Source organism: Mastacembelus armatus, chromosome 15, assembly GCF_900324485.2.
Source record: "Mastacembelus armatus chromosome 15, fMasArm1.2, whole genome shotgun sequence".
NCBI classification, from domain to species: domain Eukaryota; kingdom Metazoa; phylum Chordata; class Actinopteri; order Synbranchiformes; family Mastacembelidae; genus Mastacembelus; species Mastacembelus armatus.
Window position 1 is genome coordinate 415,150 of NC_046647.1, and position 22,028 is coordinate 437,177.

Here is a 22,028-nt window from a genome sequence, read left to right on the forward strand (position 1 = left end):
TATCTTCAAAGTTCATACAGAGTTCACATCCATATATTCACATGTCTTGGTGATTTGCACAGAAAAACAGAGAACATCCTTAACTGTGATATGCCTGGTTGCACCCTTTACATAAATCTGTCTGCAAAATGACAATTCTCATAACACAGTTAGCAATTTACAATGCCCTTATTCTAACATTTCCCTCCTGTTTGTCATTTTCACCATAGTATCAGAGTTTTCCATCTTCCTTTTGGGATTTTCTGGAAACTCGTCATTATGACTAAACAAGATTTGGAGAAGCAAGGCTCTGTGAGGGGTTGGGCGAAAACCTTCTATAAAGGAAAAATTCCCAACCGGCCCCCAGGCTCCTGGGCGACCACCTCTGGTCCTCTGTCAGAGCACAATCAGTTACACATAATCAGCATTTACACAAACTGTGCTTGCATAACAGACAATACTTAGTGTCCCTAAACACAGAATCAGCCAATGGAGAGCCATAGCTGGGAGTAAGGATCAGATGGTCTCTTCAGCAGCCAAGGGTTTTGATACCGGCCGACTTCCACCTTACTCGGCCCCTAGCGGCTGTAGTATCTTGCAGTGGCTCTGGTGAATCCACGTGGGTCTCTCCTGAATCTTTACTGCAGTGGGAGTGGTCAGGATCACTGTATAGGGCCCCTCCCACTTGGGAGTGGACCAGGTCTTCCTCTTGATGACCTTTATCAGGACTTGGTCACCAGGTTTGACTCTCTGCACCTGTGGAGACAAAACATTTCTTGGCAGATTATTTGCACTCATGACTTCTCTGGTTTGCAACATCTTGCTCATCCATTCAGCTAGAGTAGTTTCTCCTTGAGGTTTTTCACACACATTTTCACAAATGGGAAGTGTAAAAGGTCTTCCATAAAGGATTTCAAACGGGGTCAGGCCTCTGTCTGTTGGCGTGACCTTCATATACATTTTTACCAGGGGGAGGCATTCCACCCATGTCCTTCCCGTTTGCTCCATAGTTTTCCTCAGTCTCATCTTTATAGTGCCATTAGTTCTTTCTACCAGGCCTGCACTTTTGGGATGGTATGAACAGTGGTTTTTCAATTCAAACCCCAGATGTTTAGACATCTGCGTAACTACTTCATTTACAAAATGTGGACCATTATCACTGTAGACTCGCTGTGGAATCCCATGATCTGGGATTATACTTTTGCACAGCGCTTTGGCCACTGTCAGTGCATCAGCACTTTTGCTGGGCACAATCTCAACCCACTTAATTCAATTCAATTCAATTCAATTCAATTTTAGTTGTATAGCGCCAAATCACAATACAAATCATCTCAAGGCACTTTACAAAAACTAAAACTAAAAACCCAACAATTCCCTTATGAGCAAGCACTTGGCGACAGTGGAGAGGAAAAAACTCCCTTTAACGGAAGAAAAAAACCTCCAGCAGAACCGGGCTCAGTTTGGGCGGCCATCTGCCTCGACCGGTTGGGGTTAGAGTATGCATCTATCAAAACAAGACAGTACTTGTATGTCTGACATTGTGACAACTCTATGAAATCCATGTGAATAACTTGGAATGGATAGTCCGGATTGGGGAATCTCCCTCTCTTTGGTCTGAGATTTCCCTGTGGGTTATGCTTACAGCAAGTCAAACAGGATTTACAAAAATTTTTTGAGTAGTTATTAAAACCTGGTGCATGAAAATACTTTTCCACTGCATATACCATCCCTCCTGTTGACACATGGCAAGGCCCATGCGTAAAAATAGCTGCCGTATGATAGAGACTTCTAGGTAGGCAAAGTTTGTCTTTAATTTTAAAAAGGTCTTGCTCAATTATGGCTCCTTCTTTGAGCCAAAGTTGCTGTTCAGCCGGTGGGGCTCTTTTCTGCATGTCTGAAAGTACTTCATGGTCTATAGGCTGTTTCACTTCTTCCATGAGGTACAGGTTACATTTTCCAAACTGTCCCTGCGCTGCTGCTTTTGCTATAGCATCTGCTCTATTGTTTCCTTTGGATACTGGATCTAGTTTCCTCGTATGTGCGGCACATTTACAGACAGCGAGTCGTTTTGGTAACATGACAGCTTGTAATAACTCTTTTAAGAGTGGGGCATGTCTAACTGACTGTCCTCCAGCAGTCTTCATTCCCCTGCGAGCCCATTGTGCAGCAAAGAAATGAAGAGTTGAAAAACCATACTGGCTGTCTGTGTAAATTGTAACACTCTTCCCCTCTGCTAGCCTGCATGCTTGCGTTAAGGCTATTATTTCTGCAGCCTGTGCTGAGAAATGTGAAGGAAGTTGCCCTGCCGCACAGACATCCTGTAGTGACACTACTGCGAACCCACACATATTTTCTCCTTTGTCATTTTTAAAACAAGAACCATCTACAAACCACACGTCCCCTTCAGCTAAGGCTACATCTTTCAAATCACTACGGGGTTTACATGTCTCCTCAGTGTTTGTAATACAACAGTGTGGTGTGCCTTCCTCAGCTGTGGGTAATAATGTAGATGGATTGAGTGTAGAGCATCTTTTTATAGTCAAATGTGGCTGAGACATTAGGAGCGCCATGACTGACAGATGTCTGGCTGGTGACAAAAATGACATTTTAGTTTCTGTCAGAAGTAAGTCAACTGAGTGTGGGACCAGCAGTGTAAGTGGATGGAAAAGTACTACTTCTGCTGAGGCTTGTACTGCCATTGCAGCTGCACACACAGCTCTGACACAGGCAGGCAAAGCACAAGCCACAGGATCCAGCCTCTTAGAATAATAGGCTACTGGCTTCTGCTTTCCTCCTGACAACTGAGTTAGCACCGAGGTCATGAACTTCCCTTTACAATCTACAGTTTGAACAAAGGGTTTACTATAATCTGGAAGACTCAAGACAGGTGTGGTCACTAACTGCTCTTTTAACGCACAGAAAGCCTGTTCTCCTTCCGAAGTCCATTGTATTTCCTGCTTCATGGCCATCGGTGTTTCATAAATCAAGTCTAACAGAGGTTGTGTTACTTGAGCATAATCTGGAATCCACTGTCGACAGTAGTTACACAAACCCAAAAATTGCATCTTTGTTGCTTGGTGACAGGTTTACAGGCCTGCTGAATAGCTGTTTTCCTAGACTCAGTTAAGGCTCTGCCTTCAGGTGTCAGTTTATGCCCCAGAAACACAACCTCAGCAGCAGCCCACTGTAGCTTTTTTGGAGATGCCTTGTTGCCTGTTCTTTCCAAATGTTTGAACAGTGCTATCGCTGTGTCTTTGTTGTGCTGCTGAGTGTCTGATGTAATTAAGATCTCGTCCACATAGGTCAAAATTTGGCTATGCTAGGGCACATGGAATGTAGATAAGCAATTTTCCAATTCTGATACAAATATAGTAGGGCTATCAACATAACCCTGTGGCAACCTGGTGTAGGTGAGTTTCTTTCCCTCAAAGGTGAACCCAAACCATCCCTGTGAGTCTGGATGTACTGGGATAGAGAAAAAAGCATTACTGAGATCCACAACCATGAACCACTTCATCTCAGGTTTTATATGGTTCAGCAAAGTGTGAGGATCTGGGACACACGGGGCCCTACTTTCAACTGCTTTATTTACTTCCCTTAAGTCTTGGATCACTGGGAATATAGGAGTGTTACACTGAGCCTCTGGTGCCCTCACTAGGATCCCTGCATCAAGCATCTCTTGTACCACAGGCCTGATTCCCTGAAGGGCGTCTGGTTTAAGGGGATACTGCTTTATCCTAGGTCTATAATCGGATTTGGCCTTAATAATAACTTCTGGAGCTGTGGTCATAGGCCTACATCAGTTTTGCTTCGAGACCAGAAACTGTCAGGCACCTCAGCCAAACACGGATCTAACTCCTCCAGAAGTAACACTCATTCTCGGTCATCCTCCCCCATGTGAGCACGGGGAGTGGCCGTTACAACCCAATTTAAGTTTTTGTAAAAACAGCTTCCCACTCTATTACTAAACCAGCCCCCTTCATCCTCATGCCAATCACAAATACTCTCAGCTTTATTCAAAAACTGCTTCAACTCCTCCCAGTGCATGTCATTCGTCTTAGACACTGACAAGTGAGGATTAGGTGACCATCCCTTCAAGAGGCGCTTAGCTTCTGGAGGAAGACTAACAGAGCAGACTGCCTTTCCTTTCCTATCAGTATAAAGGGTCTTAAGCGTTATTCTCTGCGGCCCTAACTTCTCAAACTTCTGTACATAGTCAAAATCTGGACCTGGGGTGTGTTTATAATAGAGGGTGACATGCATCTGCTCTGGTGAGAGACTTTCTGAGTGTGGTGGTTGAGGATCAGGCAGCAGGCGCAGGAGCTGCTCTCCTGTGCGTCCAGGGTCAGGCATGGGCAGATCTAGGGACCACCAGTAATGTGGTGCCCCTTGTTTCAGCACCACATAAGAGGGGATCTCCTCCCCCGGGCCTATGGCTGCCATCCCGTTAGTAGTAGGTACTAGGGATATTTTTAACTTACTCAACAAATCTCTGCCCAATAAGTTCACAGGACAGTTAGGACACAAAACTGCCATTGCCTTTTCCTGAAAGCCAGATGCCTCATCCTCAATCACAAAACTTTGGGAGAAACTGCAAGGGGTGACCTGTCCATTTGCTGATTTTACAAAAATATTTTTATCACCTTTTGTCACTCCAGGAATTTTATCCCTCAAGACTGTTCTGTCTGCTCCTGTGTCACACAAAAACTTTATTTTCACTCCGTTAATTTTTAGCATTCTAATGGGCATTACCTTATTCCCTTCTGCATTATAATAAGTTTCTACTATTTCTTCAAGGTCCAACATTTCATCTACAGTGGGGCCTAGTCATGCTTGGGAGTTAAAGGGTCCCGGTCTCCTATACTCTTCTGGTCGTCTGCCTTCATCTCTCCCTGAGCTCTGGTTCTGCTCATCACAATCACAGGCAAAGTGTCCTGGTCTACCGCAATTATAGCATACATCATCCTTCCATTTCCTATTTCCAAAGCCTCTTCCTGAGCTCCCTCTACCTCTGCCTCTTCCTCTGAATCCTCTCCTGTTGTACTGTGAAGGACCTCCTCTCCCCCTGTCACCAATGACATCCAGTAGTGCAAACACTGCAGCTTTTGATTGTTGTTCTGATTTATGTTTCTGTAAGTCTTGGGCATGCTGTGCATAATTCATTATTTGAGTCACTCCATCTGTGGGTGTATTAATATTTAGCTTTCGGATGCGGTGAGTGATGGACGGAAGAAACCCACTCAGCAAGGCCTGTTTCAGTTGTTGCTGATAGGGGGAAGCGACAGTGTCAGAGGGGTCCAAACCACTGTTTGCCTTGAACACTTCCTCTAGCCGTCCCCTATAGTCCTGCACATCCTCACCTTCTTTCTGTTTACATTGGGCAATAGCTTGGTAATCAGGAGGTTTAACAAATGCATTTTTTACTCTATCTGTCAACAATGTAACTTGGTTGTCTAAGGCTGGGTCTCCAGGGGGCAAAACCTCCCCCGCTGGAGTCCGCCCTGTATATCCTCCCCTCACTCCTCCATATCTGTGTCCTAAAGCTTTCCTGCACACTGAGTCAATTTCCTGCCCGTCCAAATTGTAAGTTTGTCTAAGTTGTTGCAGATTTACAATCCATTGACGAACATTAGCGAGGGGGTCCCCTAGCCCTTTTACTGCATCCTCCAGCTCCTTACAAGACCACGGTTTCCTTACCAGGAGAAGGGGCCTGTTGTCATTCCCTACTCCAAAATGGGGGTTAGGCACCTCTATGGCTGGAAAGATGCTGGCTGGGTCGATCAATGGTGGCCAGGGCGGCGGATCAGGACGGGGCCCCATCCTTGACCCATCACCCTGGAGGTCCCTAAACGGACTTAATTTTGACATAGCCTCTGCCATTCCTTGGACCTCATCAACTAAAGGACCATACAGATTTCCTGATCTAGTGTGGCTAGGACTGGTTAGGGCAGGTCCAGCCGTAGGAGGCGGGGTCGCGGCTGCCTTCGCTGCCCCCGTCACAGGTGCAAGCATCTCCTAACCCCATCAGTATCTGAGATACCCTCGTCCTCTCTGATTGCATTGTCAATCTTGGCGAACACATCTTGCAGTCCCCACCAATCTGCCCACTGGATAAAGTAAAAATCCTTGAACCACACCAGATAGGGGTGAATGTTCCACTCTGTATGATTACGCCGCGATACGATTTGCTCTCTATCATCACACACTCTTATCAGAATGAAATCTGAAGTGTGCGCATCAAAACGATTGGCAAATACCCTGAATAACTGCTGACTGTCAGGACTGGCCCACTGTATGACATAAGCATCGTTCTCATCACCACGCTGGTTGAGATCAGTACATATCTCAGTGCGAAATATCAACCAGTCCTCTACAGCCATACTTCGTGTCCCTCCATGCCCCCACTGCTCCCCGGTACACACATTTTCCCCGAGAAACACGACCCTCCCCTCACTATATTTAAACTCGTAAACGTACCCTAGCGCGCCCTCATACAGCCATACGCGGGGACCTGCAGCATTGCCAGACAAATGCCTTCTACGGCACTTGCGCGGCACGTCAGGAACAGCCGCGGCACACATACCTAGGTCACACGACGCATGTGCGTTGTCACTGTTTCCGCCGACGCGCCCACCGCCGCATCCGCCCCTAATAACAACATCGCTAGATTCCGCTGCTGCCCATGGTTGCTTGAAGTCGTACTTAGATAAAAATCATACTGAATGACCCACATACACCCTAGAACTGCATTCTTTCACCTGCGCAACATTTCCAAAATTAGGAACATCCTGTCTCAAAATGATGCAGAAAAACTAGTCCATGCATTTGTTTCCTCAAGGCTAGATTACTGTAACTCATTACTATCTGGATGTCCTAATATCTTAATAAAAAGCCTCCAATTAATCCAGAATGCCGCAGCCAGAGTCCTGACAGGAACTAGCAAGAGAGATCATATTTCTCCTATATTGGCTTCTCTTCATTGGCTCCCTGTAAAATATAGAATAGAATTTAAAATCCTTCTTCTCACATACAAATCCCTTCATAATCAAGCTCCTTCATACCTTAAAGACCTCATAGTACCATATTATCCCAATAGACCACTTCGCTCTCAGAGTGCAGGCCTACTTGTGGTTCCCAGAGTTCTCAAAAGCAGAATGGGAGGCAGAGCCTTTAGCTATCAAGCTCCTCTCCTGTGGAACCAGCTCTCAGCCTGGGTTCAGGAGGCAGACACTCTCTGTACTTTTAAGGCTAGACTTAAAACCTTCCTCTTTGACAAAGCATATAGTTAGGGCTGGCTTCAGGCAACCCTGAACCATCCCTTAGTTAGTTATGCTGCTATAGGCCTAGACTGCCCGAGGACCATTGGTGCACTGAGCTCCCCTACCCTACCCGCCCCCCCCTCCCCCTTCTCTCCGACCTCATGTATATTCCACCATTGAATGTTACTAACCTTGTGCTCTCTCTCTCCCCTAGTTTGTGCTCTCTCCCTCCCTCTCTCTCTCTCTCTGTACCTTCTGCAGGTGTCCCTGGTCCTGGAGCTGTTTATCGCTGATGTGCAGTTACTGGCCCCACCAACTTGCAGTGTCTATTTGTTGTTTATTGTTGCTGTTCTTTTCTCTCTGCTCTATCCACTCACCCCAACCGGTCGAAGCAGATGGCCGCCCAAACTGAGCCCGGTTCTGCTGGAGGTTTTTTTCTTCCGTTAAAGGGAGTTTTTTCCTCTCCACTGTCGCCAAGTGCTTGCTCATAAGGGAATTGTTGGGTTTTTAGTTTTAGTTTTTGTAAAGTGCCTTGAGATGATTTGTATTGTGATTTGGCGCTATACAAATAAAATTGAATTGAAAAACTGAATTGAATTGAAAACTACACAGGCTTAATTCGTCTGTCTACATTTCCTGTTCTTTTGCTTCTGACACCATGTTGCATTAGCATGCGCAGATGTATGGAAGACACGAGGAGATTACCATACTCATTGCATGGAGCAATTTACAACCATGGGCAACCCACAAAACAGCCTGTCTTAAAACAGCACAACTTAATTCCTCTTTACATAACAACTTTAACATCACAACACCACTGTAGACTGGGCCTTTGTCTGTGAAAATAATATAGTGATATGTGAATGACAAACCCTGAAATGGATAATTATTGTTTGCCATGTTTATTTCATAACTGGTATGTGAGGCTGGAGATTTAGTACCATGTAACCACAGTAAGATTAAAAATACCAACCAGTATTAATATCTGTTCTACATGCAGTACCTGTACTTTCCACATTGTTGTTGCATTCCAATCTCTCCCATATCATCCGTATCATCCATGAACACTAGTTTTCATAAACAGGCTTCATGTAAAACAAACATGTCCTTTCCATACTTCTCACTTGACTACAATGGGCTTTACTTTTGCTGTGTGTTTTTTTGCAGCAAAATAAAACATGGGCTCCATTATAGTAAAAAAAGACAAGGGAGATAAAAACCCTAAGCAGTATTAAAGTATTAAGGTCACATTCCTGCTGAGTGAGAAAACAAATTGGAGGGAAGATGGTGGGATCCTTCTTGCACTCACTGCGGGACAGCAGGATGAAGTGCATTTGTGTGTGTGTGTGCGTGTGCACTTACCATCTTTTGTACAACACAGAGCACACAAAGTTAGAAAACAAAACTCTAAATGGCTACCTCATCGGCAGGGAAGGTTATGGAACTGGGGCTGATTCTGCTTTTACATCATAAAGTTCTGAGTGTGGGACATGTGGGACAAACAGTTCACATCAGCCACACAGTTGTAATTGGGTTTGGGGATATTTCTAACAACTAGAAGTGGGAATACCTATTTTGGATGCACTAAAAAAACCCACTGTACACTACCAGCGCAGCAGCAAACACCTGGAAAACACATTTAAAGACTTGATGTTGAACACTGTGAAGCATTTAGCAGCTAAAGAACCAGATATTTTCTGAGGAGTTGGTTGAGACCAGACAGATTGAACTCACTATGTGGACACCATTCCAAATGAATAATGCTGCTGCGTAACTGCTTTATGTGTGGATAAGCAATAACAAATTCACCATATCACACTAAATGTGCAATGTGTAAAATATGAAAGATTTAACAGCACGTAGGGGTGAGATTGCAGAATGCAACGTTATGAACAACCCCTCTGTTGCATATCTCTGACTGGTTTCTTTCACTTCAGTAAAACCAGTTTTATTAAGATGTATTTATAACAAATTCAAATTTAGCAACCATCACAGCTTAGCTTTGGTGTTGGGTCTATTTTTATGCTTTTTATGTATGATCTGATAACATGCACTTGCATGAAAGTTTATGCATAGTCATATCATTTCTTGGCTGACATGTATCATACAATACATATATGAGTTATAACTTGAAAAACACATTTAGCAAGGCTGTCTTAAGAATAAGACTTTTGCTGGCAGAACAGTGACTTTAATTTTTGGCACTAAAAATAACATTTGATATTCAAGTATTAATACTGAATAAACCTTCACAGAAAATTATCTATTTCATTTTATAGTGTTTTGGATTCTGATGTGTTAGTGACTTTTTCATTAATGTTGACAGTGTTTTTAGCTGCAGTTACTGGTTGTCAGTTCCAGATTTCTGTAACAGTTTTGACGTAGAGGGGAGGGACTAAGGGACGTGGTTACTACGTGTTTTGCATATACTTTGCCTAATAAAATGGGAACAGCACGGATGCAGCTAAACTGGTCAATTTTTTTTTTATTATACCGTGTTTCCTCACTTGATGTTCTTTACAGCTCTAGAATGTCACAATAGCGTTGAACCTTTGTTAAAGATAGGATGAAAGTACATTTTTAGTCTTCTAACAATAAGCACCCATGAGAACTTCCTCTCTATAGTGGGATTTAAGAGATTTCTTCCTTCCGCAATCCTTCCATATTCTTATTTATGTCTTGCTGAGCTACAGCGGAGGGATAGTAACAACCATCATCACAATGGAAGTGAAGTAAGAACTGGTCTAATGCAATTCCAACTGCATCAACGCTATTAAAACCAGACAAAGGAAATTACTCAAGAACTGTACTTAAATACAATTATGACTACTTCTATTTTCTATTTCATACTTTGCATTTCAGAGTAAACTTTTTTTGTGCATTTATTTTATAAATGACTTTGCAGAAAGAGGTTTTAAACATTAGCTCCACTTTACCAGCTGCAACACTAAAGTGAATGACACAAAGCGCCAGTAATTCTAATCAATATTTCACACATCAATGTGTAATGTGCTGACTACAATGAGTAAAACTAAACTATATTTAGGTCCTAACACTTGTACTTACTGCTAAATGCAGACTTTTACTTCTCTATGTTTACACTGTAGTATTTTTACTTTTACGAAATAAATAAAGTAAAGTACGGAGGATTTGAGTATTTCCTCCTGCAAGTAGATGATTTTTGCAGTTTAACTTCACCATGTTTATGGTTAGTTTTTAGGTTAGCACTGATGTTAATCCCAACACACCTTTCAGACAATGTTGACCACTTCTGCTCGAGGTTGACAACTACCCACCATCTTTGACTGCAGCCAGGTCCTTGTCTCTTTAAAAAGTGGGTGCTCCTAAATGCACACACATGAAAATTTTGCCAAAAGATACATAGACAATGTGGTCCAATGAGTGGCCACAGGTTTGAGTCCTTAGCCAATGCATGAAAACAGTAGGATTCAGCCTCAGACTGAAGAAAAGAGCTCACTGTCTATACCATAGCCAGGTAAAACACCTAAAATCTGACACCAATTTTCCTCATCCTCTGATGAATTATGTTTGTTTTCACAGTTTCCCCCATGTAACACAATGAAACAAGCATTCAAGATTTTAAATATTTTACTGTGTCATGTCTCATGGTCATGGTTTACAATCTATTGTGGATACAGAAGTATAAAACATAAGGGTTACACAATAAGCGTAGACTGTCTCTGATTAGTCTTTATCAGGGACTATTACGGAACCTTCACTGGCCTTTATTGGTCACGCAGCTTTGCACTCAGCTCCTGCAGCTCTGTGACAAGCTGTTCCAGAGTAGCAACGCCATCCTGCAGGTCTCTGTGGATCTGACCTGTGGTCACATCTGTGTGCATTTGCTGAAGGGAAATAATGCAGAGGAAAAAGGTTAAGTAATGATAAATAATGACTTAAAATGCTTACTGTTGTTATTTTTATTCATACAGAGGAGTTTTAAAAATGTAAATAAAGCTAATAACTATATATTCAAATTCATTATTTAGCACAAAAGAATAAAATAGATTTTGTTATGAATAGAAAAAGCTTTTTGCTTTTAAAGAACTGAGTGAGACATTTGACCCGTGAAAAGTAAACCTGTTTGTGCTCTCTGGTGGACAAAATTTGTTTGACATCACTCCAGCACAGCAGTGCTGGAGTGATGTCAAACAAGCAGTACAGTAATGACTGTATGAAACTGGTTGAGTTTCCTATGAGTCATGCAGTGCAGTGATGTTTACAGAGGACTGTACCTTAGCTTTGGTGGCCAGACTCTTGAGACTAAGGCGGGTGGAGGATAGCATCTGAAGAGCTTCTGCTGGATTAGCCTTCTTACTGCAGCTGATGGTCACTTAACAGATTCAGAAAAAAGATTTAAACTTCTAATTAGTCTTATTTTTATTACTTTTATTCTTTAGTTTATTACTGAAATTGTAATGTGTATGTAACTACTTACAAATAGTTCTACTTCATGTATAAAAAACCTTGTAGGACTATACTTCAAAATCCATTGTCCATCCATCTATTATCTATACCTGGTTATTCCTAGTTAGGGTCAAAGGGATCTGCTGGAGCCTATCCCAGCTCTCTTTGGGTGAAAGGCAGGGGTACACCCTGGACAGGTCACCAGTCCATCACAGGACCACCAAAATCCATTGTATTTTCCAAAATTAAAATGTAAATAATTGCATATACTACAAGCCCCCCCCCACACAGTACATTTTTATATACGCTAGGACAAAGTAGACTAGGCTGCGCTTTTCTTGTCTTCTCAGCAGTCAATACATGAATTAAATGCAATAACTTATGTTTCTTCTTCAGTGTTTTCCATATGAAAGTATAATTATTTATTATATTTGAATTTTTAGTCTACACTTAGTTTCTGTATTTTCTGTTATGTGTTGTTAAGTTATGAATGTTTATCTTTATATAACTTCAGTTACGACAGGACTAATTTGTGTATAAGCCTATAGCCTATGATTATTATTCCCTGGTGTTTTTATGTGGGCTATTGCAATCATGAGTCTAAAAAACATCTTGTGACCAGCATATATCAAAGATTATCTCACTTTGTACAGTGAAGCTGTCGGCACTGTAAAAACAATACACCAACGGCTTTTGTGGCAGCTCAGTGGCATGTCAACTGGTCTGGCACCTTAATTACAGCAGTAGCTATTTTGGTGTTATATACAGACAAATGGAGTACCATCAGAGCTGACATATAGACATATGGACATTTCAAAGAGCACTGGGTGTCGCTAACTATTGGCAAAGTGCCGTGGCAGCTGCAGTGGCACCTCTTAAAATGTCGTGGCAGCTCTTGAAATGCCGTGCCATCTGCAGTGGGAGTTTTTGAAATGCCATGCCATCTACAGTGGGAGCGCTTGAAATGACATGCCATCTGCAGTGGCAGCTCTTGAAATGCTGTGGCAGCTGCTGTGGCAGCTCTTGAAATGCAGTGGCAGCTGCAGTGGCAGCTTGTGAAATGCTGTGCCATCAGCAGTGGGAGTTTTTGAAATGCCATGGCAGCTCTTGAAGTGCCGTGGTCTCTCTAGTGGCACTTCTGGCATCTGCAGTGGCACCCAGAAATGCCATTACAGATGTCACTACTCGCTGCCACGAATTGAGCCTGGCCCTGCTACCTTACTGTGCTCCCTTCCAGTCTGTCAGTCACTCTTAGTCTTGCTGCCGGCTGCTATACTATATATGCTTCTGCAAACTTTTTTACTGATGGGGAGCTGAGAGAGAAAGACATGCAACTGATTTAATAGTAAACAAGTTACTGTGGTAAGAGTGCTGTTTTCAGTTTTACTTTTGCTTTAGCTTTAATTGTGTCAGGACCGTTGTCTCCTTTTCCTGTATCAGAAAGAACTTAGTACTGTACAGTCAGAAAGTTGAAACATTCCTAAACAGTTTAATCACAGCAAAAAGAAGACTGTTTGTAAACAGTTTAATCACAGCAAAAAGAAGACTGTTTGTTTATTAAAAGATGAAGCATGAAGTCACCCTGAAATAAAACAATACCAATGTTTGTGTGGCATTGGTGTTGTCTCACCTTCTCCAACATAAATGGCTGTTTTCATCACCTCCTTGAATAAGCCAGGTTCTTTTTCCCAGCCACCAGCCTGAACTTCACAGCGAAGGCCCTTGGATAAGAACTGTAGTGCCTTAAAAATCCACATTGCCCATTGTTTTAGCAACATACACAGAAATCAAATTTAGTTATGGCTTTTTTCTTTTGCTTTTTCCCCTCTTTAACTCATAACTATGATTGTAGTATTACTAAAGTATCATGGTGAAACAACATGATTTATTCTGATGATTTATCAAATGAATTCATTGCAGGTCATATTTTATTAACATACTTCACACAATAATAGTAGGAAACTTTTCTCATCTACAACTGTGTTAGTTGTAGTGTTTAGTCTTTTGTTAAAGGTGTCATCAAATACACTGTAAAATCATATTATGTCACAAAAAAAGACTATGAGAAATGATCATGGTGCATATGTTTAATGTCCACTTGCAGCTCTGTATTAACTTTGTATAACTATGCTTGCTTAGTTATGTAGAACATGTGTGAGCTATGGCAAAAGTGATGCTGATTGTGGTACCAACCTTTTCGTTGTCCTCTGGGCTGGAGCTACGGCCACCACCGTACAGCAAAGCATACTGCTGCCATACCTCTGAGTCACTGCTGTGGCGGCAACTGACCCGACCCAGGAGCTCCTTCAGCTTGGATTGAAGGGTTACTGCCTGCTCACCCTGGCTGTCACTCAGGTTTTCAACAACAGCTCTTACCAGGATCTTCAGAATCTTCCATGGGGAAAAATAAAATTATACATGCAAGAAATAAAACATAAAATTGGCATTTATGTTGACATACAGTACTGTGAAGATGTTTTAGGCACTTCAGATGTTTTAGATTCTTATCAAACAACAGCATTGGGTGCCACATTGATCCCAGGTTCATTGTGCAGGACAAGTCCATAAAGAACACACTGGAGTTCAAGAAGAAACAGAAGCCCTGCAGCCCTGGGATCATATGAAGAGACAGAAACACTGGGACAGTCTGAATGTACAGAAGAACTGCAGCAGCTTCCCCAAGGTGCTGAAAAGTACCAGGAGAAACTGTGTGCAGGTCAAACCACAGAGAACTGCTGCTGGTTTAAGGGTAAAGGGAAGTGCTGCAGATACTGATTAGATTTAAGTTTGGTAACATTCACTGCAGTTGGTATGAGGCAATTTATAAATTATATATTTAATTTCTATTAAAAGCATAGTCTGTGTATTTTAAGTGCCTAAAACATTTCAGGAAAGGTGATGTCATGGGTAAGAATTCTTTACTTTCTTTAATATTTGCTGTACTGTCAAGGATATCAATAAAGAAGCAGAAGGGTGGAAAGGAACTGTGTCTACAGAAAATATGGTTTCACGTTTTATAAAAACTTTATGGTGATGGTGTGAGGATTACTGTAAGTAGACAGCTGAGTAACACATCTTCTCACCCCATCACTCTTTAATAACCCTCTCCCACACCTTTTTGCTTGGCAAACATTACTGGCCTCCGGAGCTGAATTCCAGCTGAGATCTCTTATTTACAATTTCTCTTACTCTGCAATATCATGTTAGACATCCTGCAAGATGCTCTAAACTGAACTATTATAAAATATAAAGAAATAAACAAAGTGGACAGGACTCATGGTGTCTGTGTGTCGGCAGGAGAGAGAGAAAACCCATAGCCACACCAATTCCTTACAGTCAGACTTCACCTACAACCCAGCAGAGTTATCTACTGATTACTCAGCTATTGTGAGATGCATCACTGATGGAAAGGAGGATGAATACAGATGTGTGATCCAGGACTGTGATATCAGCAGAATAGCCTACAGCTCAATAAGAGTAAAACCAGATACAGATAGGTGGAGTATCTGGTTTGGTGCCATACCAGCTATATAAGATGCATCATTCTGCTTCAGGATTTGGAGAGTGAGAGTGAGAGTATTTTGGCAAGTTTCACGGCGAGTCCCACCAATAAGCGGCGTTCTAAAGTTTGGGATCATTTTGATTTCAAGAGTTCTGAACTTTTATTGCTGTCATGGGATTGTAACAGTGCCAGTGCTTCATTCGTGCTCTTTAGAGGTTGCTATTGCTTCAGTTGTCCACTAGATGTCACCGTCACTGAAGTCTCGAAGCTTTGAATCTTTTTCGGCACAATTGTCAGGAAAGCCTCAGTGCTTCATGAGGCTTCACTTGCCCATCACTACGATAATGATACTTGTAATAAGTAGGTTCTGCTTGCTTTGGAGGCGAGGATCACTGATTTGGAAGCGCGGCTCCGCACCTTTGAACAAAAGCCAGCTAGCTTAGCCCCATAAGCATGTGTGGAGCTCAGGCTCAGGGTCTGTTAGCAGTTTTATAGTGAGAGACGGCATCCATCCCACTTTGAATGGTGCGGCTCTCATCTCAAGAAATATGGCCGAGTTTATCAATCCAGAGTGGGAACCGGGACGCAGAGACTCAGTCTAAAACGCCTCTGCAGTTTCCTTAGAGCCGTCACCCCCATCAAACTACATAGAGACTGTGTCTGCCCCTCGAACATATAAATCAAATAAATCTGATGTTTAACAGAAGAGGAATTATTTCTAAAAACCTAATAAAAATTAAGACCACTCCTCTTATCGAACAGAAAAACAGAACGGTCAGATGTGGATTATTAAATATTAGGTCTCTTTCGTCTAAATCTCTGTTAGTAAATGATTTGATAACTGATCACCAAATTGACTTACTCTGTCTTACTGAAACCTGGCTACAGCAGGATGAATATGTCAGTCTGAATGACTCAACCCCCCTCAGTCATAAAAATTTTCATGTTCCTCGAAGCACAGGTCGAGGTGGAGGAGTAGCTGCAATCTTCCACTCAAACTTATTATTAAACTTTCATCCAACTTATTATTAAACTTTTCAGTTTTTAACTGAATTTCCAGACTTCCTGTCTGATTTAGTGCTTAGTTCAGATAAAGTCATTGTGGGAGATTTTAACATTCATGTAGAAGTTGAAAATAATAGTCTCAGCACTGCATTTAACTCTATATTAGATTCAATTGGTTTCCCTCATAATGTTAATAAACCCACCCACTGTTTCAATCACACCCTTGATCTTATGCTGACCTATGGCATTGAAATTGAACATTTAATAGTTTCTCCCCAAAATCCTATTTTGTCAGATAATTCTTTAATAACTTTTGAATTTAAGATGATCATGCAGCGTTTGGAAGAAAATTCCACTACAGCAGATGTTTATCTGACTATGCTGTTAATAAATTTAAGAAAATGATTCCATCTTTATTTACATCTATTCCATGTGCCAACACAGTGGTGGGCAGCTGCCTTAACCTAGCACAGAACTAGTCTTTTTCAAAAGTTTGTCCAGGCGCCTACAGTTCCTGTCCATAATGCAACTCTTCCAACAGACAACAGCATAGAACAGTGTACTTGCCATGACAGTGTGGTAGAACATGGGTGAATGGACAAACAGTGTAAAAGCGCATTTAGTACACTTGAGTGTAGAAAAGCGTATACAAGTATAAGGCCATTTACCAGTTAACATGCACAGCATGTCACTGCAGACACAAGGAACCAAGTTGTTTGAAGAAGAAGAGGTGGCTCTGCCCTTTTCTGTACACTGTATCCACATTGGCAGACCACTCCAGTTTTTCATCCAGTGCCACCCCCAGGTACTTGAAGGTCTGCACACTCACTATCTCCTGTCCATCAATGCAGACTGACGGGCATAGTGGTTTTGATTTCCTAAAATCCACCACCCGCTCCTTAGTCTTGGAGGTGTTCAAGAGAAGATAGTTCTTCTTGCTCCAGTCAGTGAAGGCCTAGGTCCCTGTACCCCCCCTCATGTCCATCGCACACACATGCCACAACAGCTGTATCATCAGAATACTTCTGTATGTGGCAAGACTCTGAGTTATAACTAAAGTCTGATGTGATGACTGAACAGAGAAGGAGCAAGAGCAGTCCCCTGTGGAACCCCAGTGCTGCATTCCAGTGTCCCAGAAACACATCTCCCCAGCCTGCCATACTGCAGTCTGGATGTCAAATAGTCTGTAATCCATGACGTCAGTGAGGTGGCCACCCCCATACATAGAAGCTTGTCTCTCAGTATGGGAGGCTGTATAGTGTTGAAAGCACTTGAGAAGTCGAAGACCGTAATCCTCGCATACGAACTAGGCACATCCAGATAGGCATATACGTGATGCAGCATGTAAAGTACATCATCTTCCACTCCCATGTGTTTCTCATAGGCAAACTAAAGGGGATCAAGATCCTCCTCAACCTGCAGCCTCATGCGATAGACATGTCAATAAATGTTTCCAGCCAACATTTTTTTTTCTGCCAAAATAGCTGATCCTTCAACAGGAAAGTCAGTTTTTACAGAGTGAACATGTTCTTCTTGGACAGTTGTCTTTGCTTTCTCTTGTCCTCAGCATTTTCCAAACTGACACAAGATCTACACACAATTAACACAGTTTACAGCAAACCCTGACTATGGGGTTTTGTCTTTAATTCAGATTCTAAAACTGGCTATGCACTAAACGATTTTCAAGTCTTCCAGTAAAATAATTGTGTTGACACACTTGAGGATTATTCAGACAATCAGCTGCGACAAGCCTCGAATCAAATGAAAAACAGTGACAAGTGGCCAAAGTGGTCAGTGACTGTGGCAGAGTGACACTTTGAACAGCTACCACTGTATGGTGAGTTAATCATGAACCATTTCCAAGAATAAGGATTTTTAAGAGAGAAATTAATCTTTGCTGTGAAACACTAAACTAAGAAATTAACCTCTTCCCCAAAGCCCAAATTTGAAATATTAATGAAATCTATTTTCAGTAGCAAACAAATCAGCACCTTTTATAGAAGTGACTGTGCAGTGACATCTTTCGTCTCCCCAGAAATGTTTTATTGGGTTTCCACAGCAAGGAGGGGAAGGAAGGAAGGGAAGGAGAGGAGAGGAGCGGGAAAAAGGAGAGGAGATGAGAGTAGAGGAAACAAGGAGAGAAGAGGACGGGAAACAAGGGGAGGAGATGAGAGGAGAGTAGAGTAGACGAAACAAAGAGAGGAGATGAGAGTAGATGAAACAAGGAGAGGAGATGAGAGAAGAGGAGGGTAAACAATGAGGGAGATGAGAGGAGGGGAAACAAGGAGGGGATATGAGAGTAGAGGAAACAAGAAGAGGAGATGAGAGGAGAGGAAGGGAAACAAGGACAGCACTAGCTCCTCCGGGGTGACCGAGCTCTTCACCCTATCTCTAAGGGAGCGCAGGGCCACCCTTGCGAAAGAAGCTCATTTCAGCTGCTTGTATCCGAGATCTTGTCCATTCAGTCATGACCATAGGTGAGAGTCGGAACATAGATTGAGTGGTAAATAGAGAGCTTCACCTTTCGGCATCACTCCTTCTTCACCACAATGGACCAGTATATCTTGCTAGTTCCTGTCAGGACTCTGGCTGCAGCATTCTGGATTAACTGGAGGCTTTTTATGGAGATACTGGGACATCCTTATAGTAATGAGTTACAGTAATCTAGCCTTGAAGTAACAAATGCATGGACTAATCTGCAACATTTTGAGACAGGATGCTCCTATTTTTGGCAATATTGCGCAAGTGAAAGAAGGCGGTGAAAGGACATGTCCTGCTCAAAAATAACTCCAAGGTTTTTCACAGTAGTGCTGGAGGCCAGGGCTATGCCATCTAAAGTATGGCACTATGATGTACTCAGCCATCCTCAGGATTAAGCATAATGGAGAGGACAAATTATTTAAACATCTCAAAGATTTAGCCATTTACTTGGATAAAATGCTACAACCTGACAGGTGACCCTCTGTGACTCCCGCTAACTGATGGATTCCCTTGTCATCACAGTCATCTTTGTATACCAAGCTTATCTTGACCTAGAATGTAAGCTGTGCTTTGGCTAATACTAGTTTTGGTAAGCACAAAAAGTATTTTTGTTATTATTTTGTTTTCTGGCATCACTATTTCTGAATTTTCCCCATGGAGGATGAATAAAGTATCTATCTATCTATCTATCTATCTATCTATCTATCTATCTATCTATCTATCTATCTAAGAATAGGCCTGTTTTAAATAGGGAAGTTAGCTTGCACCCCCTGCTGGGCAAAATAGTCACTAGTCTGACCCCTCTGTGTACCTGTATTCTCTCTCACATTCCTTGTAAATAGTTCTGTGTTAATTGTTAGCAAAGCTGGGTTTTATTTTTCTTTTGTCATTAATTTTTTGTTTATCAAAAGTGTTTTATGTTAGTTTTAGGGAGACCTGAATCAATGTTGACTTCTAATACAAAATGGCCAGTGACACTTCTGCAATAAAAGTTTGTAGCTGGAATGTGGGAGGTATACACAACCCTATAAAAAGAGGAAAAAAAAAAGTTTTCTAAAAAAAGACCATGGATACACACCTGTCACCCTGGGTTGGGCAGGTGTTTTACTTTTAATAGCAGAGCTAGAGTTGAGGTGTTGCCATCGTAATACATTAACATTTGCCTCCGATGGAAGTCCAATCTATTAGTGATAGATATATATCTATTATCTATTATCTATTATCTATCTATTATATCTATTATATATATATTAGTGGTAGATATATAATAAAAAGGGCACCCTGTATGGCCAGCCAGTGTCATTTCCTAATATTTATTTTCCACCAGTACAGACAATTTATTTCTTTTCTCATGCATTTTCCTCTTTTTCTGAATTGGTTTGTAACAATTCAGTGATAGCTGGAAATTTTAACTGCTATTTCTCTTCATGATGGATAAATCTCACTCAATAAGACGACAATGTCTAAAAGGGCCAAAGCTCTCTCAGATACCTGATCTGATCTGGTTGACATCTGGCGGGCACTTCACCATAATGACAAAGAATTCACTTTCTATTCTGGTGTACATAAAACGAGTAGCAGACTTGATCTTGTTTTCACTCCTAAAATCTCACTCACTCCGATTCTATTTACCTTAGCACTGAGTCTGCCACTTTAAAGGGTATGCCCTCATGAAACTTATTACACTTGTCCCCTGAGAAAGCTTCAGCGCTAATAAAAGATAATATGGTGTTAAAGGACATGTTGATTGTCTGACGTAAGGTCAGGTGTTTGGAGGGCTACAGACTGGTATCAAAACGGGATTAAAAAAGTTGTAATAAATATTTTATTTACTGTGTTTTTGTGTCTGGCTTAGTTGTCTTTGTCTCCTTGCTTTGAAAAAAAAGTTCAATAAAAAAAAAAAAAAAAGACTTTTCCTTCAGTTGCTGTAAACAGCTCAGCATATGTGACCACAATGAAGATGATTAATTAGCATTATAGGAAAGCACAAACTATATCTTTTGACAAGACTTCACTTGTAATTTATGACTAGAGAGCAAATCAGCTATTTTACCTCTCATCTATCTCTGAGACACACACATAGACACTTTATACTGTCTATGGTTATTCCTGAGAAAGTTGAACTGAAAAGCCATTTTGGCATGCTTATCTGCAGAAGCTGTGAAAAAAGCCAGACTCTTTTTCTACAAATATTTTTGACCCACCTGTCCAGGGTGTACACCTGCCTTTCACCCAAAGAGAGTTGGGATCGGCTCCAGCAGATCCCTGTGACCCTGGTTAGGAATAAGTAGGTATAGATAATGGATGGATGGATTTTTTGACCCTAGTTACCTCACTGGGCTGAGGACAAGAGAAAGAAAAAGACAACTGTCCAAGAAGATAATGAAGAAAATAATTGTCTTGCTTGGTCAATGTAAACAATATAAGACTAACTCCAAGCAGCATGGTGCTCCTGTGATGACTGCTGATATCATTACAAAGTTTAAGGTCCATGGGAATGTAGCTAAGACAGTCAACATGGCCACAAAAAAGAGACTTGAGTCCAAATTGAACAGATGGAGAATTCTAATAGTGGAAATATGAACCAAGACAATCTGAAAACAGATACAAACAGAGCCAAAAAACGCTCAGATTTATAAAACTTCAAACAACTCTGCGTTGTTTTGCCAAAGACCACCGTGCTGGAAAGTCGGATATGGTTCACACCTCAGGGATTTGTGTTTCAACGCAGTCAGTAAGTGCCGCTTATGGTGTTGCAATACATTCAATTTAATAGGAAAGTGTTTCTAAACTTCTGACTGGTAGTGTACTGTCATAATCAAGTACTTTGCCACCTAAAAAGCTTTTTTAGTTTGAGTGCTGTATTGTTTATGCTGTATGTTTGGTTTTAATCAAGTTGTAGCACTTTGAGATTTTGCTTCAAAATGTAGTGAGGTGAGTGCTGTACAATAAAAATGCATTATTATTATTATTATTTAGCCCTTTACCTGGATGTCCTTGTAGTTTTCCCTGAGGTCCATCAAACGATGGTAGGCCTTGATGGCTTCAGCAAATTCCCCAATATCAGTGCTCACAGCAATGAAGTTCTCCCAGATTTGCCAGTGTTCATAGTTACACTTTAGGGCTTCCTGCAGGGTGTGAAAGGCTTTGTTCCTATCAGTGACAAGAAGAAAAAGAGAGGCTGAAAAAAATGGATGAATGGCTGAATGAGCACACTAAAAACAAGATATTTAATATGCCAACACCATTCTTTACTGAAATATTAATTTGCATATTCCCTGGTGGATTGGTTGATTGAAATGATACAATGCTGCCGGGGTCCCCAACACCTCTCACACCTTAAATTAAAGAGTGCTTCTGCTGAATTGGCATTG

The 22,028-nt window shown here is 41.6% G+C and overlaps 1 protein-coding gene across 2 annotated transcripts in view; it reads right to left on the reverse strand.

Moving 5' to 3' along the window:
* Positions 1–10,829: 10,829 nt before the first annotated feature.
* Positions 10,830–22,028, reverse strand: part of ttc27 (tetratricopeptide repeat domain 27) — a 97,990-nt gene continuing 86,791 nt past the window's right edge. Inside the window, exons 16-20 of one of the 2 annotated variants that reach the window (XM_026309100.1) lie at positions 21,642–21,807; positions 13,860–14,057; positions 13,297–13,408; positions 11,495–11,592; positions 10,830–11,104 (exon numbers count right to left, since the gene is read on the reverse strand). In XM_026309100.1, coding sequence (XP_026164885.1) covers positions 10,985–11,104; positions 11,495–11,592; positions 13,297–13,408; positions 13,860–14,057; positions 21,642–21,807 — 694 coding nt within the window. In that variant the 3' untranslated portion in view covers positions 10,830–10,984. Of the gene's footprint in view, positions 11,105–11,494; positions 11,593–13,078; positions 13,185–13,224; positions 13,409–13,859; positions 14,058–21,641; positions 21,808–22,028 lie in introns of those variants that run through there. The other variant, XM_033325560.1, reaches the window with a different exon arrangement.